Raw genomic sequence first — 23422 nt, 5'->3', positions numbered from 1 at the left:
TTATTTCAGTTTTATTTCATTTTAGTACATCAATTTAAACTAAATTAAAAAGATGAATGTTTCAGAAATAAAAGACCAGCTGAAAAGAAGTGTTTTATATTTCATTTATTCTTTTTCAGGAAACATTTATTTTATATATTTTAAGTAATTTATTAATGGTTTTAGATTTAATTAGAAGAAATATCTGCCAATGAGCTCAAAAAATAAACTTGTTTCTCTTTGAATCTAGGGGATTTTTCTGACCTCACTGGCAGATATTTATCCTTATTTTAACAATAAACTCAAACTTCATTTCACGTCACTTCTCACAAAACAAGACATCTTTTTTAAAAGTCCTCTGCCAGAGGAATATCTGAAGCAGAAGTGAATCTCAGCACATCATGAGACATCATGTAACATCGCAAACTAAACTAAAGACTGAATGAAGCAATGAATCCTGGACAGAGACGAGGCGCATTTGTTTTTCTGTCTGTTCTGAGAAGATTCTTTGTGTTTCTGGATCATAAACACACACATACACACACACACAGATCATGACAAAGCATCTGACGTGTGTGTGACACAGATCTGGTTTAGTGTCAGTGGTTTTGAGGGTTAAAGATCAACGGTTATGAGATGCAAATGCCCTGCGATCATGTACTGTAATCATCTTCATCTAGAGATATGAAATAAAGCCACTACAGGACAGTCGTGTAATCATTAACACGCTGGTCTAGACCAAAACACTTCTGCTGAAACTGCTCTAGCAGAATAGTCTTTAACTCACGAACCTGACTGAACAAACTGTGCACTTATTGCATCAAGATTACGTATAAAGATACTTAAGTCCTATTTAAGTCAGTCAAAAACTTGAAAGTTCAAATAACGGATTTTTATTTAAATTTAAACAATAATGCATTCTCATTTAACTTCAAGTAACATGGCATTAAGAATTCACATCATTAAGTTCATTTCACATATTCTATCATAGTATATCATTCATAATTTTATAATTCTGTTGTCTTTGAAATATGGTTTAAGTACTGCTGAATGTACTGACCAAAGTTTTATCCAAAGTAACTTAAAAAAAAGGAACAAAAGTCAACAATATTTACATTATATATATGCTGGAATTTATAATTTAAATATATTTAGAGTTTAAACATATGTTTTGATGTCCCTGAAACACACACACACACACACATATATATATATATATATATAAATTTAATTTCAAGATTTGAAGTTCACTACAAGTGCACTAGATCCAAAACAGCTCATTCTACAGCAGCAAACAAGTTTGTTATGAATCTCTCACATCGTGTGTGTGTGTGTGTGTTTGTCACAGTGATTTCTCATTCTCTCTGTCTTTCATCTCTCTCTCCTTCTCTCTCTTTCATCTGTCTATCCGTTCAGTAACAACGGCTCCTTTCATTCGTTCATCTCCACCCCCCATCGCTGTAATTCAATGTTCCCAGAAAAACACATGATTGGAAAGTCAGTCAGTCTTTATAGCCTCACACTCTTCCTCACGGCCCTGCAGAGTCTTCCTCAAACCGCAGGACCACATGTGCGCGCACACACACACACACACACAGACACACAGACACACAGACACACACACACACACACAGACACACACACACACACACACACACACACACACACACACACACACACTTCATTCAAAGCAAAATATTCTGGGAAAGTTCTCTCAAAGAGATAAACAAACGTTTGCCCAGTAACATTAATAGAATGTTTGTTCAAAGTTCTCAAAAATGTTCTCAAAACAATGGCACAAAAACAATTTATACGTCATTCATGGAACAGTTTTTTCTAAAACATGTTAGCTGAATGTTCATTTAACCTTTTTTTTTAAATGTTGCTATACTTTTAGAGAACATTCAAAAGTAACATTCCCATAATGTTTGCAAAATGATACAATTGACTGTTCTAGTAACATTCTTATAACCAAACAATTACATTTCAAAAATTGAAGATTCAGAGAACATTTTCTCTGAATCAAGGTTTCATAACTTGTAGAATGCATTCTTGTTAGCGCTATGAAGTTTACACTAGACAGAAACATCTATCAAACTCAAATCAATTCTGACAGGAAACTGATGATGGTGAGATAAAGCTCTGATTACAGGCTCATTCTGAAGGCAACAGTTAGTTAGACTCATCGTCACAGTCGATGAACATCTGCTAAACTCCATCAACGTCACCCCAAGTCATTCGGGCAAACACATGCTATTTCAGAGTATGAAATCAGCAAGGAGAAGATCACAAAGAAAAATGAGAATTAAAGTAAAAAATAAAGAAAGTTGCTGGACTTTTTGTTGGTCATGTTTATTCATCTGTAATTGAGGAACACAAAGGACACCTGTTTGGCTGAAGGACCCGGATGCAGTTGGACTGAATCTGAGACGTTCAGGACCCTCTGAAAATCCCAGCTCAGGTTTCTAGTGTTACTGTTTGAGAGAAACAGGTCATCTGTTCCAGTAGCAGTGAGGCCTGTGAATGACATGAGTTCCCAAGATCAGAGAGGCACACCATGAGCTGACAATCACAATCAATGATCTTCACCAGCACTTTACTGCTGCTTTAAACATCTTTAAAGATTCATTAAGAGCAGTAAGCTCAGGCGCAGTAAGCTCATCACTAGCGCTTTCCAACAGTCAATGTTAAAGTTGAGTGTTTTTGTGCTCAAGCATTCCTTTGATCATTTATTGAGTAATCAGACACAGTGTTTTCATCAGAAAACAGGTGGAAAACCCCCACAGATACTGAAGGAGGAACCAGAAGCACGTCCACAGAGCAGAAGATCACAGAGGCACTAGACTGAAGGACTCTATACACTTATATTTACATTTAGTCATTTTACAGATGCTTTTATTCAAAGCAACTTACAATTGGGGGACACATAAAGTGATTTTTCTTAAAGAGGCAAACAGACACAGGAAGTGCTTGTAATACCAAGTTTTATACATTGTTCAAATAAGTACAAGCTACAAAAAGAAGAAATAAATAAAGAGAAAGTATAATTATTTATATTTTTTTACGATGAAGCCAAGTAGTTTCAAAAGAGATAAGTTTTCAGTTGTCGCTTGAAAATTGTCAAGGATTCAGCATTCCGGATAGGTGTGGAAAGATCATTCCACCAGCCAGGAATGGTGAACGAGAATGTTCTGGAAAGTGATTCTGAGCCTCTCTGTGATGCACCACGAGCCATCACTCATTAGCGGATCTCAGACTTCTGGAGGCGATGAAGATTCATAATAGTGAGTGGAAGTCAGCAGGAGCTGAGCCTTTGACTGTTCTATATGCAAGTATCAATGTCTTGAACTTGATGCGAGCTGCAAAGGGTAGCAAGTGCAAGGAGATAAAGAGAGGTGTAACATGGGCTCTTTTGGGTTAATTTAAAACCAGTTGTGCCGCTGGATTCTGAATCATGGGTAAAGGTTTGATTGTGCCTGATGGAAGTCCAGCCAGAAGAGCATTGCAGTAGTCCAGCCTAGAATTGACAAGGGCCTGGACGAAAAGATGGTGCAGCATGCTCTGTTAGAAAGGGCCTGATCTTTCTAATGTTGTCCAATGCAAACCTGCAAGATCAAGCAGTCTTTGAATGTGGTCTTTGATGGTCATCTGGTCTTCAAAGGTTACACCAAGATTTCTGACCGAAGTTGATGGGGAAGTTGTAGAACAGCCTAGCTGGATGGAGAAATCATGCTGTAGAGTTCAAGTGGCAGGGAAGACAAGAATCTCAGTCTTTGCCAGGTTGAGCTGTAAGTGATGTTCTTTCATCCATGCAAAGATGTTAGCCAGGCAGCATGAGATCTGTGCAGCTATCATTGGATCATCTGGTTGAAATGAAAGATAGAGCTCTGTGTGCATGGTGCATATGATGGGACCCAGTGATGTTGTGTATATGGAGAAGAGGAGGGGTCCAAGAACTGATCCCTGAGGAACCCCAGTGACAAATTAATGTGCTTTGGATGCCTCCCCTCCCCAAGCCAACCTAAAAAAAAGACCTATCAGTAAGATATGTTTCAAACCAGTGAAGGTGAATCCTTTTGATGCCCAGTGATGAGAGAGCAGACAGAATGATCTGATGATTGACAGTGTCAAAAAGCAGCAGATAGATCCAGCAGAATAAGAAATGATGATTTTAAATCAGCTTTTGCAATCCGCAGGGCTACCATGACTGAGAATAGTAATCTCCATTGAATGGCCACTCCTGGAACTTGACTGGTTACCATCCAGTTTGTTGTTCTGTGAAAGAAACAATGATATCTGGTTGAAAACAACTCTTTCAAGGGTTTTCGCTATGAATGCAGAGAGAGAGACAGGTCTGTAGCTATCTGTACAAACAATCTTTTTTATTTTAAAATGTCATGCTGCTGACAGTTCCAGATCAAATCACTGAGGTTTATTAATCTGTGAGAATAGACTCATTTGATGGCGTCTCAGTTGAGGGATCACTGCTCAGATCTGATCAATCAGAGATCAATCAGCAGGATCGAGGTTGTGAGAATCAGATGCCCTGATCTGCAGAGTATGAGAAACGCTGCAGCTCCTCCATCCAGCGTGACCCTCAAAAATCAAGTTGAGAGTCACAAGGCCCGCAGCGGCCCGAGGGGAGAGAGCTCCACCAGAGCATCCTGAGAACGAAAGACGCTACAGAAAGAGTCTTTTGTCGTCTGAATTCTTCTGCATCATTTTCAGCATTTTATCAGCTGTGACTCAAACTCACCCACAAATCTCATTCCTGCCCTCTGCGTCTGTTCATCTTTCCATCCATCAATACAAGACACACACACATAACACAAAAACATGTTTAGATCTAAAATGGACTTCAAGTGGAATCATATAAATCAACAGGTTTTATATAAGTAAATTACTAACCTGACTTCATTAAGTTAAAGGGACCTGAGAGAAATTTGGAACAAAAACTTTTCACATTTATAAACTAAAAAAAAAAAAAAAAAACTGTAAATAAACTTTCTACAAATATACATTTAACTATTATATTATATTATATTATATTATATTATATTATATTATATTATATTATATTATATTATATTATATTATATTATATTATATTATATTATATTATATTATATTATATTATATTATATTTGAGCTTTCTGGAACGCAACATTAGGTTAAAATTTCAATAAATTCTATAAGGTGACATTTCAGCACTTGACAAATGGATAGCAACTCCTAAGTAGCACTTAAAGCATGACTACATGCGACTGTGTTAAGTACATTTTTGGGAAACACACGTGAAACAATAACTAACATTCGTAAAATTGCTTGTAGAAAACGCTCTTAAGCGCTAAGATCATTCGATATCGGGAAACCCCGGCCAGAAAGGTTGCAATTGTGAAGAATCAAACTTTCCTTCATCTTTTGATTAAATGAATGCTGTAACTTTCAGAACTCAGTCCACCCAGAGATTTGATTTAAGAAGCACACACCTGCTGACGTTCTGCATTTTATTTCAAACCTGTGACTTCAATATAACACAGTGGCCTGTGAGAAACTTAAAATAAATTATGTACGTATTTACACTGATGTCAAATGTGCTGCAGAGCCACAGATGTTGAACAGAGGAACTTCTGAAGAACATTAAGCTGCTATGTTAGCATAGTATTAAGGTGTTATTGTGTGAAAAAGAGCAGTGTTCTGCTAAACATCTTTTCACAGAAGAAAGTATGTCATGCAAGTTTTGATCATCATGACTGAAAATACATTATAACACTTCTATAGAAGTCTTAAAAGTGCAGAGTGAGAAAGAAAAGGGTGGAAATCATGAAAAACTAAATTATGACCATCAAAAAACCTTGACTAACATTATAAGTGGAGCTTAGTTGTGCAGGGTCAAATTTCAAGCCTGGAGCTCTTTAAAAGCATCTTTAAAAGAATCTGTCTAAATGATACATAATCTAAACAATGCAAATGTAATGCCATATTACATTTGGCCACTAACAAACTACTCTTCTTATTTCTGGAGTATCTAGTATGTGCACGTCACACACAACACAGTGCACACTTGAGCTGATGTTGCATCTCCAGTGTGAATAAACTGGCAGAAACACTAGCTGTAATTTTCAAAATCTCCCTTCCGATCCAGCAAATTAGTTAATTATTCCATGTTGCAATTTGAGCATTTTATCCCAAATTCAATTAAAAAAGCTAAATAGCCTGATTTATTTTCACCAAGATAATATCACTCACATGACAAATAGAGGTCATGTGACAATAATGTTGCATACTTCAGTAATCGTGTGCAGTAATGCTCACTGGTTCACAGTGTCTTACACAGAAAAATTACATAATTTCATAGTTAATATTGAATAAATACAGCCCATCTGCATTTAAACACATCTGCCATATACACATATGTCCTTATGGGTTGTTTCTCTGGCGAGCAAACCTGTAGCAGCATCTCAGCAAACAACAAGTTCAAAGAACATTTTGCTAACATACTCAGTTTTATTCCTGAAAGTTCCCTGAGTGTTCAAAACATACAGTTTAAAGAACAGTTCCTGTTAGCTGAGATACTGCTTGAGTAGGATTTACACACCTGAAAACCTGGCAACCGATACTTTTAAAAATATTCTAAGAATCATTTACTAACATTCCCATTAAGTTATGAAAACTTTATTTCTGAATGTTCAAAATGTCCAATATTTAAAATGTTTAAAAAAAAATTGTTTCTTGGTTACTTTTTGCCAGTTGCCAAACATAGGAATGCTACTTTTGAATGTTCTTTGAAAGTTCAAATTAAATTTTTTTTTAAAAAGTCCAACTAAAACATTCCGTCAACAGAAAACAAATTACGTCTTTGTGTCTGAGAACGATATTAGAGACCAGGGCTGGGTTTCCCGATAATGATTGATCTTAACGCTTAAGAGCGTTTTCTACAAACAAATTTACGAATGTTCGTTATTGTTTCACGTGTGTTTCCCAAAAATGTACTTAACACAGTCACATGTAGCCATGCTTTAAGTGCTACTTAGGAGTCGCTATCCATTTGTCAAGTGCTGAAATATCACCTTATAGAATGGCTCATAATTGTAGTAGTCTACACGCTCGTTTATTGAATGTTAACCTAATGCTGCATTCCAGAAAGCTTGAATATAATAGTTATAAGTATATTTGTAGAGACTTTATTTCCAGGCCCAAGATGGCTGCACGTCAGTAAGTCATTGAAAGGTTTTTTTTTTGTTTATCCCTATTTTTCCCAGTCTTTGAGTCATGTTATTTACATCTTTTATATTTTTTTTTGTTCAGTCATTTCATTTAGATGTGTATTTGTATTTTTTTGTTTACTGCCCATTTTAATTATTTCATTTATGAATTCAAATGTAAATATAACTCACATGAATAAAGCACTTGAGTCAAGTTAAAGGTGTAATCTGTTGATTGTCCTGCAGGTGAATGCATAAATTTGTCTTCTACTCCAGACTACTCGTAGATCTAGATTTTCAAGTGCTACTTAAGTTACGATGACATTGGGAAACAGACCATAATATCAAGATCAGTCATACGATCGTTTTTACGAACTTAGGCTTACGAAGCTGTTAAGATAAGATAACTTTGAATAAACATTTTATTCATGTTACTGGAAGAATGTTTGTTCATAACTTTGAGCAAACCATGCCAAACATTTGGAATGTTCTAAACTTCTAGTTTTAAAATCTTTTAAGCATTTTTTTTTCTAACATTTTGAGAACATTAGTAAAGACTAGCTAACCTTAATTTTTATTAACATTTTGAACATTCAAAATGCAAATTATTTTTAAATGCATTATTTTCTTGGTTATACAAATGTTAAGAGAACATTCCATTTTATAATTCTAATAACATTAAAGGAATGTTACTTTTAAATGTTCTCTGAACATTCTGTAACAAGTACTAACATTTAAAAAATGCTAAACTAAAACTTTTCAGGAAAAAAATGTTCCATGAAGGATGCTGTTTTTGTGCCAACATAAAAGTCCAGATAACTCTGAACAAATGTTCTATTAACGCTACTGGAGGAACGTTTGTTCAAAATCAGATAACTTTGAATGACTGTTTGATTAATGTTACTCGTAGAACATTTGTTGATAACTTTGAAAGAACATTTTAAGAATGTTAGTACGGATAACACTGAACTTATGTTCTATTAACTTTACTGTATGAACGCTTGTTATTAACTTTGAGGGAATGTTTTAAGAACATTCCCTGTTAGCTGGGATATTCCTGGAGAAGGATTTACGCATACCTGAAAACCAGGTAACCAATTCTCCTCCACCCCAAACCCCCATTAAACCCTGTGAAACCCCATATCAGCTTCCTTTAGATGTTTCTTCAACACAATTGGGGTAACTGGACTCTTGGCGGAGGCAGTCGGTGCAGATATGAAGTGAGCACACAATGGAGCATTCATGCTCTCTCTCTCTCCATCCATTCTTCCCCAGCTGCAGAGGAATCCTGTCCAAGATTTTGCCCCCCACCACACCACTGCCACCCGTCCACCAGCAGAAAGAGAGACGACACAAAAGCAGGATTCATCCCAGAGACGGGGACCCATTTAAGCGTTACGCAGCTGCATCGATTTATTAAAAGATGGGTGGAGAGAGAGAGAGAGAGAGAGAGAGGGTCAGCAGGGGTCACGGACCCCCAGACTTTATTAACCCTCTGAAGATGATGACATGTTAATGAGCTTTAATCATTAATATTCAACAGAGAGTAGGAGAATGTATAGAATGGAGGGATTGACTAGGAAAAGAGAGAGAAAAAATCTTCCTGTTCCAGCACAAAACAGCTCGACTGATGAATTAAAGTTAGTGTATTTCCATTCATGCTCATTTGTACAGCACTTTTCACTATACTTACAGTTTCAAAGGAGCTACACAGAAATGCATGCTTTAAATTTTATAGTCAAGATAACATCTGAAACATATGTATTCTATTCAAGAATGGGTCAATGCATCTGAACACATGTAAATGTAAATTCCTGCACGGACTGTATTTCACAGATGAGTGTGGAGAGCGAATGAGCATCAGAGTGCTGATCTACACACCCGTCTCACTGCTCACCTGTCTGTCTCTCACAAACACTACAGCTCTTTCTAACAGTATTTCAACACCTGGAGGATCTGAGCACAGGTGCGGATCCACAAACACCTACAGAGGCACTTTGATTATAATCAATTAGAAAATGAAATAGATAAAAAAAAAACAAAAATTCTATTTGCATCTGTTTGTCAAAAGAAAAAATAATTCTAAACCTTCTGATTTTTAATTAAGCCTGCAATAAACAAACAGACAAACAAATGAATCTTGTGTGCATGCACACACACACACACACACACATATATATATATATATTCCTTTTTGCTGCTGTTTGTCAAAACAAATATAAATTAAAAGATATGATATTTAATTAAGCCTGCTAAATAAATAAATAAATAAATAAATAAATATATATATATATATATATATATATATATATATATATATATATATATATATATATATATATATATATAATTATGTTGTCACACTACATTTTAAGGTCCAATTCTCACTATGGACTAATTATTTAATACTACTATTGCCTCAGTAAATTAATAATTTGCTGCTTATTAATAGTTAGACAGATTAAGGAACCTAAAACATGGTCATACAGAACAAGGCATTAATTGTGCCTAATAAACAGACAACATGCTCTTGATATAGTTAAAAGTGAGAACTGGTTGTTAAGATAAAGTCCTACCAATGATTTTTAATAAAGCCTGTACTGATCAGGTACACATTGAAGTATAGAAATAACTTCTGAAAGTCTCTGAAATTGAGCTAATATCACAGATGAAGTTAAAGTGTTCAGTAGACGTGTGTTTTTGAGCCAGACTCGTTTCTCAGAGAGTAAAGTATCACACAGGTGAGTCTCACTGGAGCAGGTGCAGCCGAGGCTCCGCCCACAGGAACTCAACTCCGCTGGGATTTTCACCAGTTCCACCTCGTTTCCCGAGGAAAACAACACGAGAAGCACAAACCCTGGACGCTTGAGACCATTCCAGCAGCGTCTGACCTTTCCTGCTTCACACAGGAATTCCCCAGCCATCATTACTAAAGCGGACAAAAGGGCAAAACCTTTCGTTCTCAGAGGAAAAATGATAAAAAGTCCACCCACTCGCATCTTTTGTTCACTCCACTTCCTGTCAGGCCAGAAACTGGCACACATGCAGAGCAAATGTGATCAGGTGTGTGTGTGTGTGTGTGTGTCTGTGTGTGTGTGAAGGCCAGCCATCAGCCGGTCATGAGACATGCATGTCCTCATATTGACCTTTTGACCCCTGAACATCCCAGAAACCATCTCCAACGGCAACCAGCAGCAGTATCACTGTCACATGCTGCATGACTGCACTAAAACACACATATTCATGCACACACACTCATTCCAGCACACACACATACTCATTATCCAATTAAACTGGGCAGAGAGTGAAATAACAGCCAGCAATGTTGGAGATTTGCTGAGAACATCAGTTTCCGACAGAATGAACAATAATCCACGAGAAGTCTCAATAATTCACTTTAGTTTGCAGCTTGTTAGGTCAAACTGTAATTAAAAGAAACGCTGACAGAAAAGTTTTTAATTGTAGCAAAAATAAGGTTCATGGATTAGTATGAATCAGCAAGTGGTTTAGTTAATAAGCCTAAATCAGCCTCGGGCTCTCAATTTAAACGGGTTTTTTAATAATAAAACTCGTGATTAAACAGCATTACCGTATCGCACAAATACGGTCGCGTTAATAATAAACAAGAGAGCATTTTCGACAATATCTTGCCTCAAAATTACCCTTTTATAAGTTTTATAATATATATATATATATATATATATATATATATATATATATATATATATATATATAAAAATTTAAGATTGAACTTGACAACAAAAAATTTTTCCCACTTTAAACGCGTCGGTGAGAGTCCTTCAGAAAAAATAATCTACAGAGATACAACAATCATTATAAAATAACGAAGAAATATAATAGGCCATAATAGCTAGTTTACATATAAATGATAGTTGTAACTATTGTTATTATTATTCAGTCTTTAAGACAAATTTGCATTGGAAATACAAACAGGATCATTCTGATATAGATGTCATTATATGAAAATCATTTTGACAGTGTTTTGCTGTAAGTTGTAAACAAATATTTGAAAGATTTCAAAAGCAAGAAAGGCAAAGGCGCCTTATTTATTAATTAGTCCAGGTAACGATGAACATCTTGCGCATCCGCGGGTTTAACTTTCTTCAACATAAAGGAATTCTAAATGTAAAAATGTATAATTATAATTTCTGAACTATCACAATTAATTCATGTATTATTATTCGTATCATTATTATCGTATCGGCTATAATATTCGTTGTTATTTAAAGAAACGGTTTTTTCATTAAAAAATGGATATCGTTGCAAAGAACATGATTTATAATAATTTATAAAAAAACAAAAAAAACAATCGACGTAAGACTAAATTAATTTATAGTACTAATTCTCAAAGCTCAAAAAAATGTCAAGGCACAACAAACACGCGATAAAAGAAACTTCAGATCGCGATCATCAAAAGTGACAACTCACTCAAGAACACGGGAAGACAGTTTAGCAGCTACACATCAGTTCAACACACAGAAACAACTGCATGATGATGCCCTAAAAATGCTGATCTCCAGGTCTGAGCTTTATGATTCAAACGCTTGAAGACAAAGTGACGTGGGCAGTCATATTCCCACGTCTCCGCGCCTTTCCCAACTTCCCTAAAAGCAACCGGGAGAAACTCACATCAAAGCGTGCAGCAGGCCTCAGATCCGCGCGATTCCCGCGTACATCCACACCGCCGGGAGACGGAGACGCGCGGCGCTTTCCCGCTATATGTGTACGTTTGAAGCGACACGGAGAAAAGACGCTCTAAAGGGAGACGCGCGTCTTTTCTCTTTTCTTTTTTTATATACACAGAACTGCTTTTTGTTCCTCATTTTTTCATTTAAGAGGGTAATGGAAGGGGGGTGTTCGTTTGATCACATGATTACAATTCACCTGAGATAAAACAAAGGACGCAAAGAGCGCCGGAGACCGAGACAGAGAGATGCTCTCATGGTCAGGATCCCCTTATCAGAGTCAACATTCATGGATAATGAAAAAGGCAATGATTTTTGGCTTGGGTGGAGGGGGGCGTCGCGAGACGGAAATACAAGAGGTTATTGTTGACCAGAACAGCGCGCGTGTTTGTGTGCATTTGGCCCGTCTCTTCTCGTCTTTCTATGTTTTTTGTTTAAACGCGTTAAATGCGCTCTCTGTGTATTTATGTGATGCAATTATGACACTAACACGTAGCACGACACGATGCTGCAGGAGTTCATTGCAGCGCTAAGCGCGCAAACGAGGGTCAGGACTGTAGGCCTGCATGAGCGCGCACTGTCCTGCGTATAAATATAAGCTTTAAAATCATCTGAAAAGTCGCAATCTATAGTCCAGATGATTTACACTAACAGACAGGTTATTCGAGTAAGAAAGAAGACGCTGTTGCGCACAGCAGGTGCGCAGAGACGCGCTGCCGGTGCTGCTGCAGGTCCGATGGCGCTCGGTGGGGTGGAAGGGCTCCTCTGGTTCACCCCGGGGCACAAGCAGGCCAACAACGCGCCACTGTGATCGGAAACAGTTGAAAGAACACCCTAAAACCCCCGTGACCCTGATGAGGAGCCAGCGACAACCTCGACAAAATCATAAAACGGCATTAGGCTATAACAGAACAAGCTAACATCATTTGAAAAAAAATGCAGCAATGTCAGAACTTCATTGTCAGCCGAGAATCTTGGACAACAATAGGTTAATAATTATTTATAATAAATAAATAAAATAGACAACGCATTTGCAGATTTACGTTTCCCTGCCGGTTGACTGTCATATGACATAAAATGAAATAATAAACAAATACAATATTTATTTAATTTTTCAACTGTTTTATTTTGATTGTTTTATTTTCCAATTATTTGTGAATTTAATTAAAAAAAGGTTTAATCTAATTATCAGATTTAATTAATTAATTATTATTATCGATTATTAAATTATATCTCAAATCGTATTCCAATTGTGTATTGGAATAGAACACAAATGTCTACTTTTTATATGTCAGAAATTAAAAATCTAGTAATAAAATGCGTTTAAGTCTGGTCATGAATATGAATGAGGACTTATTTTAAAATCACAGCTCCAAATAGAATTTAGTTTATTAAACGCTTCGGTAACACTTTATTTTACGGCGTCCTTATTATACGTTATGTAGGCCTACTTACTATTATAATAATAATAATAAATGATGCATTATTAAATACAAATAACCCTTAGACAAACTTTATTACTAACCCTACCCATATAGTAAGAGCATGTAGTTAATTAATATCACTCAGTACTTTAATGTATAATTACACTGTAATAAGGACAACTTCAGAATAAAGCTGTTTTCACAGTGATGCCATTGGGAAAATGGGTTCCTCAAAGAACAGTTCTTAAAAGAACCAATATAGTGTGAAGAACCTTTTATAATTATTATTATTTTCCACTATTAAGAACATTTAAAGTTCCCATGATTTTAAAGTTTCTTCATGGAACTAAAATGTCAATAGAAATCCTTTATTTTCTAAGAGCGTTATGACAATGACAGCATACAGCCTAGGCCTATTTGCAATAAAACAACTCCAGGCCAAATCTCTACAACCGAGGGTTATCAACAATATAAAGATCTAAGTATGTGAAAAAATGAATAAAATGCTTAAACGCACAAATAAAAGTGCGATTACACTCTAAGAGTCCACATATTAGAGTCGTTGATTCGCAGAAGAAATCACCGCCCTCCGTTGAGAGAGTTCAGGGCGAAGTCCTGCAGCCAATCAGCGCGCGACCCGACGGGCCTCTGCTGCTCCTTTAAGAGATTTTTTTCCACGAATAATTTTTTTTTCTCGCTCCTCACACAACGAGGCTCTTTAAGTCCCGGCGCGCGACACAGAGCAGGCATTCAGAGCGCGAGCGAGGGGGCTGAACCGACGGACTCTCGCGCTGGGCGGGCGACCTGCTTCAGTGCAGTAAGAGTTTGACATTATTACCTCTCTCTCTATCATTTACTCTGTGTGGGAATATACGGCAATGCAATGTATACAGAAACCGATAAACGGAGAAATTTGTTGTATCGGTGTTGTTTATAATAGCCTACATATGCCCTGATTTGAGTCTGCTTGTTTAATTGTAAATTCAGATTTTCTCTGTTGTGGTTTGAGTGTTGGTAAGGGCGTAACTCTAAAGAATAAAGTTTGTTTCATTCTTTCTGGATTAACAGTGTAAAATACTGCTGCCCTCAAATTTTCTGAGCACGAAACTCTTTAAAACTAAGTTGGTATCACGAGGTCTACATTTCGAGATTTGCGCAAATGTGTAAACCAGAGACGTGTTTGGTTAATCTGTTTTAATGGGAAAAGTTGCTTAATCTGTATTTGAAGAAACAATTTGACATGCACTTCGATGATTAGGCAAAACGCTCGTTAACTGACGAATTTAAATACTTGGATTTTAAGTAAGCAATTTATTTATCCATGTAGGATGTTGCAGCCATAATAAATAATTTAGTAAATATCTTTTAAAAAAGGTTTTTTAGAATTCAGCCAATATATTGGCCATTTATCCAATAGCCTATATTTGGTTGCTTAGCCTTTGAAAAACTTTTCACTCGCTCATTATTGATCAAATGCTGTTTCTGTCCAAATTGCTGTACATAGCCATCAGCTGTAATTTTCTAATATGAACACAGAGAAATGAGAAGTACAAAATCTATATAACATTTTAAGTCGGTCACATTCCTTTCACAAAAAAGATTAAAACAAAAAAAGAAAGTAAAAAGTTTCATGTGCCGATATTCTGAGTAAAACACTGAAACTGGTCTCATTGGTGGAAGTTTGAATCTATTTATTTATTCAAATAAAGTTGGTTTAAATGTCTGGTTATTGTTCCATTCAGGAGAGAGGTGTTATGGCACGAGTGAATTAGGGGCAAATTATTGCCAAGCCAGGCGTAATGATCCGCCCTACTATACTGTGTGAACCTTGTCAAGAATATGCCGAAATAATCTAGTGAAAGATGAAGTGAATCAATTTTGAACAAATAAAGTTAGCAGTGGAGAACAAATTATAGTAAAGTGAGTGGTTAAAACGAATAAACAGAAAGTTTCTAAGTTCTCTCAAACAGTCGCTTTGTACTGAAATGAGTTGAACGGGAAAAAGAGCAAACCCAAAAGAGCAATTAGTTAAAGAAATTGACCGATACCTGTGTTAGCCCACTAAAAACTAATTATTATGTCTCATGAGGTGCATTATAGGCTATTTCTGTACCAAAGAAACCTCCACACAAGTCAATCAGACGCAGATCATTAAACGTCTGTATTCCCGTGAGCCTGACAAATGTGATTATTGAATCATATGAAATGAATCTGTTATCACAGAAGTGAAGTCTCCAGTGTCGGATCTTAATTAACACTGGTGTCGGACGGTTTGTTGTTCTTGTGTTCGGATGAGATTCGATCCACTCGGACAACAAAAGCTAATTCAAGTTCAACTCTGCGTGACAAGTCGCATCTCTAGAGTTTATCTATAAAACAGTAGTCTATTTGTTGTGTTCAGTTAAGAGAAAAGCTGATTATGTTATTGAACTTCATTCGGACTTGTAGAAGCAAAATTGATAATTTAATATAATGATCACAAGTATATATTCACCTGGCTGCTTGCTTGAGTTTTCATAATCACACTGCCATGACTCTGTGTTTGTCTGCTGGTTATAAGTCGTCGCTTGTGCTTTCACCGACTAACACTGTGTGATTCAGCTGCCGGAGCAGCGCCGCTCCGTGTTTATCTAACAGCGGGAGGACTGAAGCCCGTATTATTCCAACACTTTCTCTCCCGGGAGCTTAAACAAACCGACAAACCTTCAACAGTAGCTTGTTAGCAGAAGTGAAGCTAAAATAACACACACACACACACACACACTGACTGCCGCCGCATGATTGCTGGAAAAAAGATGAATTCTAAATAAAGTCAAAGCCTCAGTGTTTGTAGCAGTTTTTCCTGAACAGGTTTATCTTGTTCGTGGGGCGTTTGGCTTATGAACAGCAAAGAGGTTGTGCGGTTATATCCCATTACAACTCCATATTCATATTATTAGCCATATAGTAGCCTGCAAGATGTCTGTTAAAGATCGCTTGATCTAGAAAGCATCTGCTGTGTACACATTTCCAACAGACGTCTGTCAGTTTTACATACATTCTAAATAATAAAGATCTTAAAGAATTCTAATAGAACTGTATTTTTGACATCTGATAGGAAACGTCCAATGGACAGAAGTATTGCAGATAAGTAAACACTCTAAAAAAAAAAAAGGTCTTGCAGATGTCAAATGGATGTCTCCGTGATGTGGGCTGCGTGTGCTGTCAGCGGACATTGAGGAGATATACTTTACAAAAACATGTAAGGGTAGCGTGACAAACAATGATAATAATGAATAAAAATCCTTCTGTATGTGTTTTTTGCAGGTTTTTCAGTAGATCTATATCCTCGGGAAGACGGCGGATGGATTCATTCTGAAAGAACGGAGATAGTGAAAAAATAAGCGTGTTGAATTTCCTCTGTAGGACCTCAAATACATATTCAATAATAATAATAATAATAAACATTGGAAACTGTTTTAGAGAGGAAAAAGGCAGTTTTTAGAGAACAAACATAAAAAACAGAGACCCTGTGAGGAAAATCTAGACCTACCTTAGACACCTGTGGCCGCAGAACAAGAGGACCGATGTCGGCGGAGGAGCACAGTATGTCAGAGGTGGAAATGAGTCCCGGGGTCTCGGATGACGGTCACTCCATGTCCCCCAGTCACTCGTCTGGCGCTCCCGGCGGGGCAGACTCCCCTCTTCCCGGTCAAGCGTCTCAGATGCCGGGCGTCGGTGATGATGAGCCTGGCGTCTCCGGGGTGTCGGTGAAGTCCGACGAAGACGACGACCGCTTCCCCATCGGCATCCGCGAGGCGGTCAGTCAGGTGCTCAACGGCTACGACTGGACGCTCGTGCCGATGCCCGTGCGCGTGAACTCGGGCAGCAAGAGCAAGCCGCACGTGAAGCGGCCGATGAATGCGTTCATGGTGTGGGCGCAGGCGGCGCGCAGGAAACTGGCGGATCAGTATCCGCACCTACACAACGCCGAGCTCAGTAAAACACTCGGAAAACTCTGGAGGTGAGAGGAAAGAGTAACGTTTGACCCGTGTATCCCTTACTAAAGATGCTGTGGTGCCAATATGATGCCGTGAAATTAGTATCATGGTATTTTGATATATAGTCAATATTTGAAGTGGATCATCAATGTTGTCCTAAAACCTAAATGCGTTCTTGTTTTAGGACAACTTTGATTAACCTTTTTGATCCGCTTCAAATGGTGTTGAATGCACAAATTCGTGTTTTTATTATTATTATTATTATTATCATGTAGCACTAAGGGCAAGTTTATTTATATAGCACATTTGCTTTGCATATGTGTTTTACATTAACTTTTTTTATAATAAAAGCATATGGAAAAAAAAAATACTAGCAGAAGTAAAAGTAAAAATGCATTAACAAATAAGAATAGTAATTAATAATAATTGACAAGCAAGTGTATATATATAATATTTGTAAAATTTAGATATATACATAAAGTATATATACATTAAAAAAATCTAAATTCTGAGAAAATCACCTATTATTACTAATCAAAAAATAAGTTTATATATATATTTACGGTATATATATATTTAGGAAAATTATTAAATATCTCCATGGAACACAATCTTTACTTAATACCCTAATGATTTTTGGCATAAAAGAAAAATCTATAATTTTGACCCATACAATGTACTGTTAGCTATTATACCCCAGCGACTTGAGACTGGTTTTGTGGTCCAAGGTCAAAAACAAGAAGAAACAAGGGTGCATCTCTATAAATTCAAAGTGACCAAATTGAAAGTCCATATGCACATTCTCAATCCCTTCACGGTCATAAACCACTCAAGAAAAAGCCACCATCAATTTATTACTGTAATTCTATCAGTTAATAATAGATGCTGCAGTTTAATGGCTCTCTTAGGCTCTGCTGTCGATCTGATGGCCACACCTCACTGTCATAGTTATATTAACCGGTGATGTTGTTAACTCAGCCTCTGGCTTTGAGTTTCTCAGGGGCTTTAGCTCAGAATAATCATTCCTTCAACATGCCAGATTAGAGGGACAAATCCCTTCAGGAGCTGCTGTGCAAAAGAGCAAAAACACACACATACAAAGGCCACAGTCTGTAAACAGCACTATTAAGCTGAGCTGGAAGGCCAACTTCAGCTATTACGGTGTGTATTTTTCTAAAAAAGTTTATTTTTGTTAGAGAGCGAGTGTTTGGTTCTGCTGGATTTATAGATGCAGTGGCTGAATGAAAGTGTCTCGCTCTACAGATGACAGCATAACAGGTGGAGATTTAAACTTTCATTTAAAGATTTTAAGTCAATTCAGACACCAGCTGGAATATCAGACACAAAAAAAGTTTTTTGACATTTAATTTATGTTTCTCATACTGTAAATAGGGCTAAAGAACAATATGTAGTACACACATAAAAAAAAAAAAATATTTATAAGAAAACTTAAGCACTGATGAACTGTTGAAATTCTGTTGACTGAAATAACATTTCATTGTCATTTTATGAGTGTCTACCCTCTGAGTTTATTCTGATGATTAAATGCTCTTAATTTGTCCAGTGATTGGGTTACTACTTGACTATTAAATATTCTGGTATGCCTTTTATACTGTGCAAAATATAATCGTATTAATCGTGTGTGTTTCAGGCTCCTGAATGAGTCGGATAAGAGGCCGTTTATCGAGGAAGCCGAGCGTTTGAGGAAGCAGCATAAGAAAGATTACCCAGAGTACAAGTACCAGCCACGTCGACGTAAGAACGGCAAACCGGGATCCAACTCTGAGGCCGACGGCCACTCTGAGGGTGAAGTCAGTCACAGCCAATCGCATTACAAAAGCCTGCACCTGGAGGTGGCACATGGCGGGGCCGCAGGATCACCATTGGGCGATGGACACCATCCTCATGCTACAGGTGAGCTACACCTGCCTACACTGTGTCAAGACATCTAGGGTCCCTTTTATTCATCAAGGACGTATTCAATTGAAAAGTGACAGGAAGATGTTTATAGTGTTAAGGCCATTTTACAACAAGAACAATAATGATAACTATAACTAGTTAACATTCTGAAAATAAGAGAATTTAGAAGAATTTTAATTTAAGAGTTCAGTCACGACTATAATGATAACGATAAAGAGGAAAGATATTGTTGAGCTCATTTTCAGATTTTTTTTACAGCTGATGAACGATAACATATGGACATCTATTGCTATTGACAGCTACTGACTTTGACAAATTGGACAAAATATCAGCTGACATTGTGGAAAAGCAAACAAACATTGCAGAGCAAATAGAATAAAATAAAACATAAAATGACCTCAGTTATTCACTTAGTTTCGCCAACATTGTCTTGCCTCTTCTGAAGTTGCAGTAGAAAAGACTACATATTATTTTTATTCCAAAACACTGACTACGTTAGAGATCAAGATAGATTACGATAGATTCACTGTTTAGATGCGCTTGAAACATGCATGCTGAGGACATCTACTAGTTGAAGTTTTGTAAATGCATCAAGAACTACAAAAACAGACAGTTATTGTTCACTGGTGAGGATGCAAATATACTTATCTTTGTATATATACACTGAACAAAATTATAAACGCAACACTTTTGTTTTTGCCCCATTTTTCATGAGCTGAATTAAAAAAACTAAGACTTTTTATATGTACACCAAAGGCCTATTAGTCTCAAATTTTGGTCACAAATCTGTCTAAATCTGTGTTAGTGAGCACTTCTCCTTTGCCGAGATAATCCATCCACCTCACAGGTGTGGCATATCAGCATGATTATTGTACAGGTGTGTCTTAGGCTGGCCACAATAAAAGGCCATTCTAAAATGTCTTATAGGATTGCTAAAATCGTGCAGTGTGTCTTGGGCTTAAAAATCATAATTTTGTTCTTTCAGGTCAGAGTCATAGCCCTCCGACGCCCCCTACCACTCCTAAAACAGAATTGCAGGGGGGTAAATCCAGTGAGGGGAAGCGTGAGGGTGGAGCCTCCAGGAGCGGTTTAGGGGTCGGAGCAGACGGAAGCTCCGCCTCCTCATCCGCCAGCGGAAAACCGCATATTGATTTCGGAAATGTGGACATTGGCGAGATTAGCCATGATGTGATGGCCAACATGGAGCCGTTCGATGTAAATGAGTTCGACCAGTACCTGCCGCCCAATGGGCACCCGCAGTCATCGAGTGGCACAAGCGCCGGTTCTTCAGCTTCGCCATACACTTACGGCATCTCCAGTGCACTGGCAGCCGCTAGCGGTCACTCCACCGCCTGGCTTTCCAAGCAGCAGCTGCAGTCCCAGCAGCACTTGGGATCGGATGGTGTGAAAACACAGATTAAGAGTGAGACGCACTTCTCCAGTGATGCAGCGGCTGCAGCTAGTGGCTCACACGTCACTTACCTGCCACACTACAGCGCCGCCTTCCCTTCGTTGGCATCCCGCGCGCAGTTCGCCGAATATGCCGAGCACCAGGCATCCGGCTCGTACTATGCCCACTCTAGCCAGACTTCTGGCCTCTACTCCGCCTTCTCCTACATGGGCCCTTCGCAGAGGCCCCTGTACACCGCCATTCCAGATCCCGGCTCCGTGCCACAGTCACACAGCCCGACGCACTGGGAGCAGCCCGTATACACCACCTTATCTCGACCGTGACACAACATTCTGGTTTGGTATCCAGTCGCTGAAGGGTCCAACAGAAGTGTGACTGAAAATCATGACAAACGCTCACCTGCACCACAATCTGCACAGACTGAAATCTGAGAAAAACTTCTGCAGGGAACATATTCTCACATGCCTCAGGCTTATAAAACCTTCACGACCCAACACAGATTCACTCAATGCTAGATGAAATGAAGGAGGCAGAAATTTGACACCAGTGGTCCTCCATGAGACAAATTACCAAAGTTCTGAGACCAAAACATTACAAAAATCCAACAAAAATTGGTGCAGTTTCTGAACTCTGTTTAGTTTGGTAGTAATACTCAAACCATACATCGACCCGCTCAACTTCACTCAAATATAAATACACACAAACAGACTTACACCTGATGCTATTATCTGTACATCCATGTTTGTGTTTTTTTATTTTTATTTGTATGAATGAATAATCTCTTTTTATTAACCAAAATAAGGCCATATTGTTTTTATCAACAAATAATGACGTTTTCATTGTTGTAATCTTTTCTATTGTTATTACTCTTGTTATTTGTATTGCCATAACTACACTGAAAAGTCTTTACCACTGTCTAGTGTTTCTTAATGACATTTGTGTTTTATGACTTTCAGCGTGTGTAAATATCAGTGCCAGGATGCGATAATTACGTGTTTTTACCTATTTTACTTTATTAACACACAGGTGGAGTACTGTAATGCAATGTTTCCGTCACATCGGAATTAGCCTAATTTCGAGTTTCCGGTATATGAATGACCTTTTTTAGATAACACCGCAAGTGCTGCAGTCCATCGGCTACTGTTTGAAAAATCTGAATTAAATCACACAGATCTATTTTCAAACCGCAAATTTTATAACTCGTTAGCTTATAGGAATATTTTTATGCCCACGTGACAATGTAATGTGGGATTTTGCAAGAGCGCCGTTTTGTATTTTGTGGAAATAATGTCATTGCGGTATTATTTTGTAAAGACAGTATGTTACTGTAAACTTTTAGTTATTCGACATTTTCTTCCCTTTGGTACTTTTATAGTTTTGGCCCTCTTTATTAGTCCTATTCAGAAACAGCAAACCAACAGCTTTCTTGTTATATATTACATAATTTTATTTATATTTGTTGTGTTTGTTTGCGTTTTTTTATCAGTAGCATTTTATTCTGATGTTGGAAACTTTGTGTAATTTTGTGGTGGGTAAAAGTGTTGTTGTTTTTCTTTATCAGTGTAAATAGAAGAGATGCAGTGACTAACTTCCCTCACTTTAAATAAAGCTGCAGTCTGTACAAATGTGTCCTCGTCTTCAAACATACTTAGCCTACCCGAATATTCATTTTCTTCTTCCTCTGCTTTTCTTCTTTGCTTGCTTTACTTATCTTCTCCACCTGTAAGATCAAGACAAATCATGTCAGTTCTGAGTGCCACATATTTAATACTCAATAAATTACTGACTATGTTCAGATTAGCACACTACAAAAGTAGGCTATTATTTATTACTATTAAAATGATTATACGCATAAGTAGAAACAGTTTTCATTTAGAAATTGGTAGTAAATTCACAAATCACTCAAATAATTTGTTAAAAAAAAAAAGTTAAAAGTTTGAAGTAATAATTTCTTCAAAACAGTTCAATAAATGTTTTTCTAGTCTATTTAATAGATATTACCCAGCAAAATACAGTAGCCTATGTATACAATATATAACTTTTTTCTGCATTTTAGACACATGCCAAACTGCGTGCTGTATATAATAATGCAGTATGCTTGATTTGATACATTTACAACACACTGAAGTCATGTGACAGTGTATACTAAGCATGTGTACATGCATTATGCTAGTATTCCAATGTATACAAAGCCAGCATGAGCTTGTAGGTTTATTCTGATTGGCTGAAACCAATATCATGACAGCGTACATCTCAAATATCTCTGCATTTCTGCACTGTGTGTGTGTGAATGCTGTCCTGCATGTGTGCGTGTGCGTGTGCTGAGAGTTGAGGCTGATTTCTAATTCCCCTGATTTAATCATCTGTGTGATACTTTGGTTAAACAAAGAGACTCATTCAGCTCCGGCTGAGCGAAGGGAGGGAGGGGGTCTGGCCTGCAGTTTCACTGGATACAAAAACCCACACACGCACACTGCAACAGGATTTGGGCATTCCTCAGAGAGAGAGAGAGAGAGAGAGAGAGAGAGAGAGAGAGAGAGAGAGAGAGAGAGAGAGAGAGAGAGAGAGAGAGAGAGAGAGAGAGAGAGAGAGAGAGAGAGAGAGAGAGAGAGAGAGAGAGAGAGAGAGAGAGAGAGAGAGAGAGAGAGAGAGAGAGAGAGAGAGAGAGAGAGAGAGAGAGAGAGAGAGAGAGAGAGAGAGAGAGAGAGAGAGAGAGAGAGAGAGAGCAAACCAGAATCTGAAAATTTTTAATTTTCTGCTTCTGTATCATCATATGGTCCATGAGTCACAAGGACAA

General features: G+C 37.5%; 2 protein-coding genes across 2 annotated transcripts in view; one reads left to right on the top strand and one right to left on the bottom strand.

Moving 5' to 3' along the window:
- LOC132096907 (ER lumen protein-retaining receptor 3-like) overlaps positions 1 to 11967 on the bottom strand; it is a 54903-nt gene extending 42936 nt beyond the window's left edge. The window contains exon 1 of the mRNA XM_059502714.1: positions 11835 to 11967. The gene's annotated coding sequence lies outside the window, so the exon portion shown is untranslated. The remainder of the gene's footprint in view (positions 1 to 11834) is intronic.
- Positions 11968 to 13980: 2013 nt separating this feature from the next.
- Positions 13981 to 22250, top strand: LOC132160744 (transcription factor Sox-10-like). The gene is made up of 4 exons (XM_059570455.1): positions 13981 to 14131; positions 16621 to 17317; positions 18946 to 19208; positions 20200 to 22250. Exons 2-4 carry the CDS (start codon positions 16881 to 16883, stop codon positions 20946 to 20948), a joined length of 1449 nt encoding a protein of 482 aa, XP_059426438.1. The 5' UTR covers positions 13981 to 14131; positions 16621 to 16880; the 3' UTR covers positions 20949 to 22250.
- The last annotated feature ends 1172 nt before the right edge of the window (positions 22251 to 23422 follow it).

The sequence above is a fragment of the Carassius carassius genome, chromosome 1 (assembly GCF_963082965.1).
Source record: "Carassius carassius chromosome 1, fCarCar2.1, whole genome shotgun sequence".
Lineage (NCBI taxonomy): Eukaryota > Metazoa > Chordata > Actinopteri > Cypriniformes > Cyprinidae > Carassius > Carassius carassius.
This window is presented reverse-complemented; position numbering and strand designations above follow the sequence as displayed.

Bases quoted from the DNA above. Each gene is read 5' to 3' on its own strand.
- LOC132160744 (XM_059570455.1), top strand. From the start codon at position 16,881: ATGTCGGCGGAGGAGCACAGTATGTCAGAGGTGGAAATGAGTCCCGGG. The intron at 17,318-18,945 runs GTGAGAGGAAAG...TGTGTGTTTCAG, and splicing joins ACACTCGGAAAACTCTGGAG to GCTCCTGAATGAGTCGGATA. The intron at 19,209-20,199 runs GTGAGCTACACC...TTGTTCTTTCAG, and splicing joins ACACCATCCTCATGCTACAG to GTCAGAGTCATAGCCCTCCG.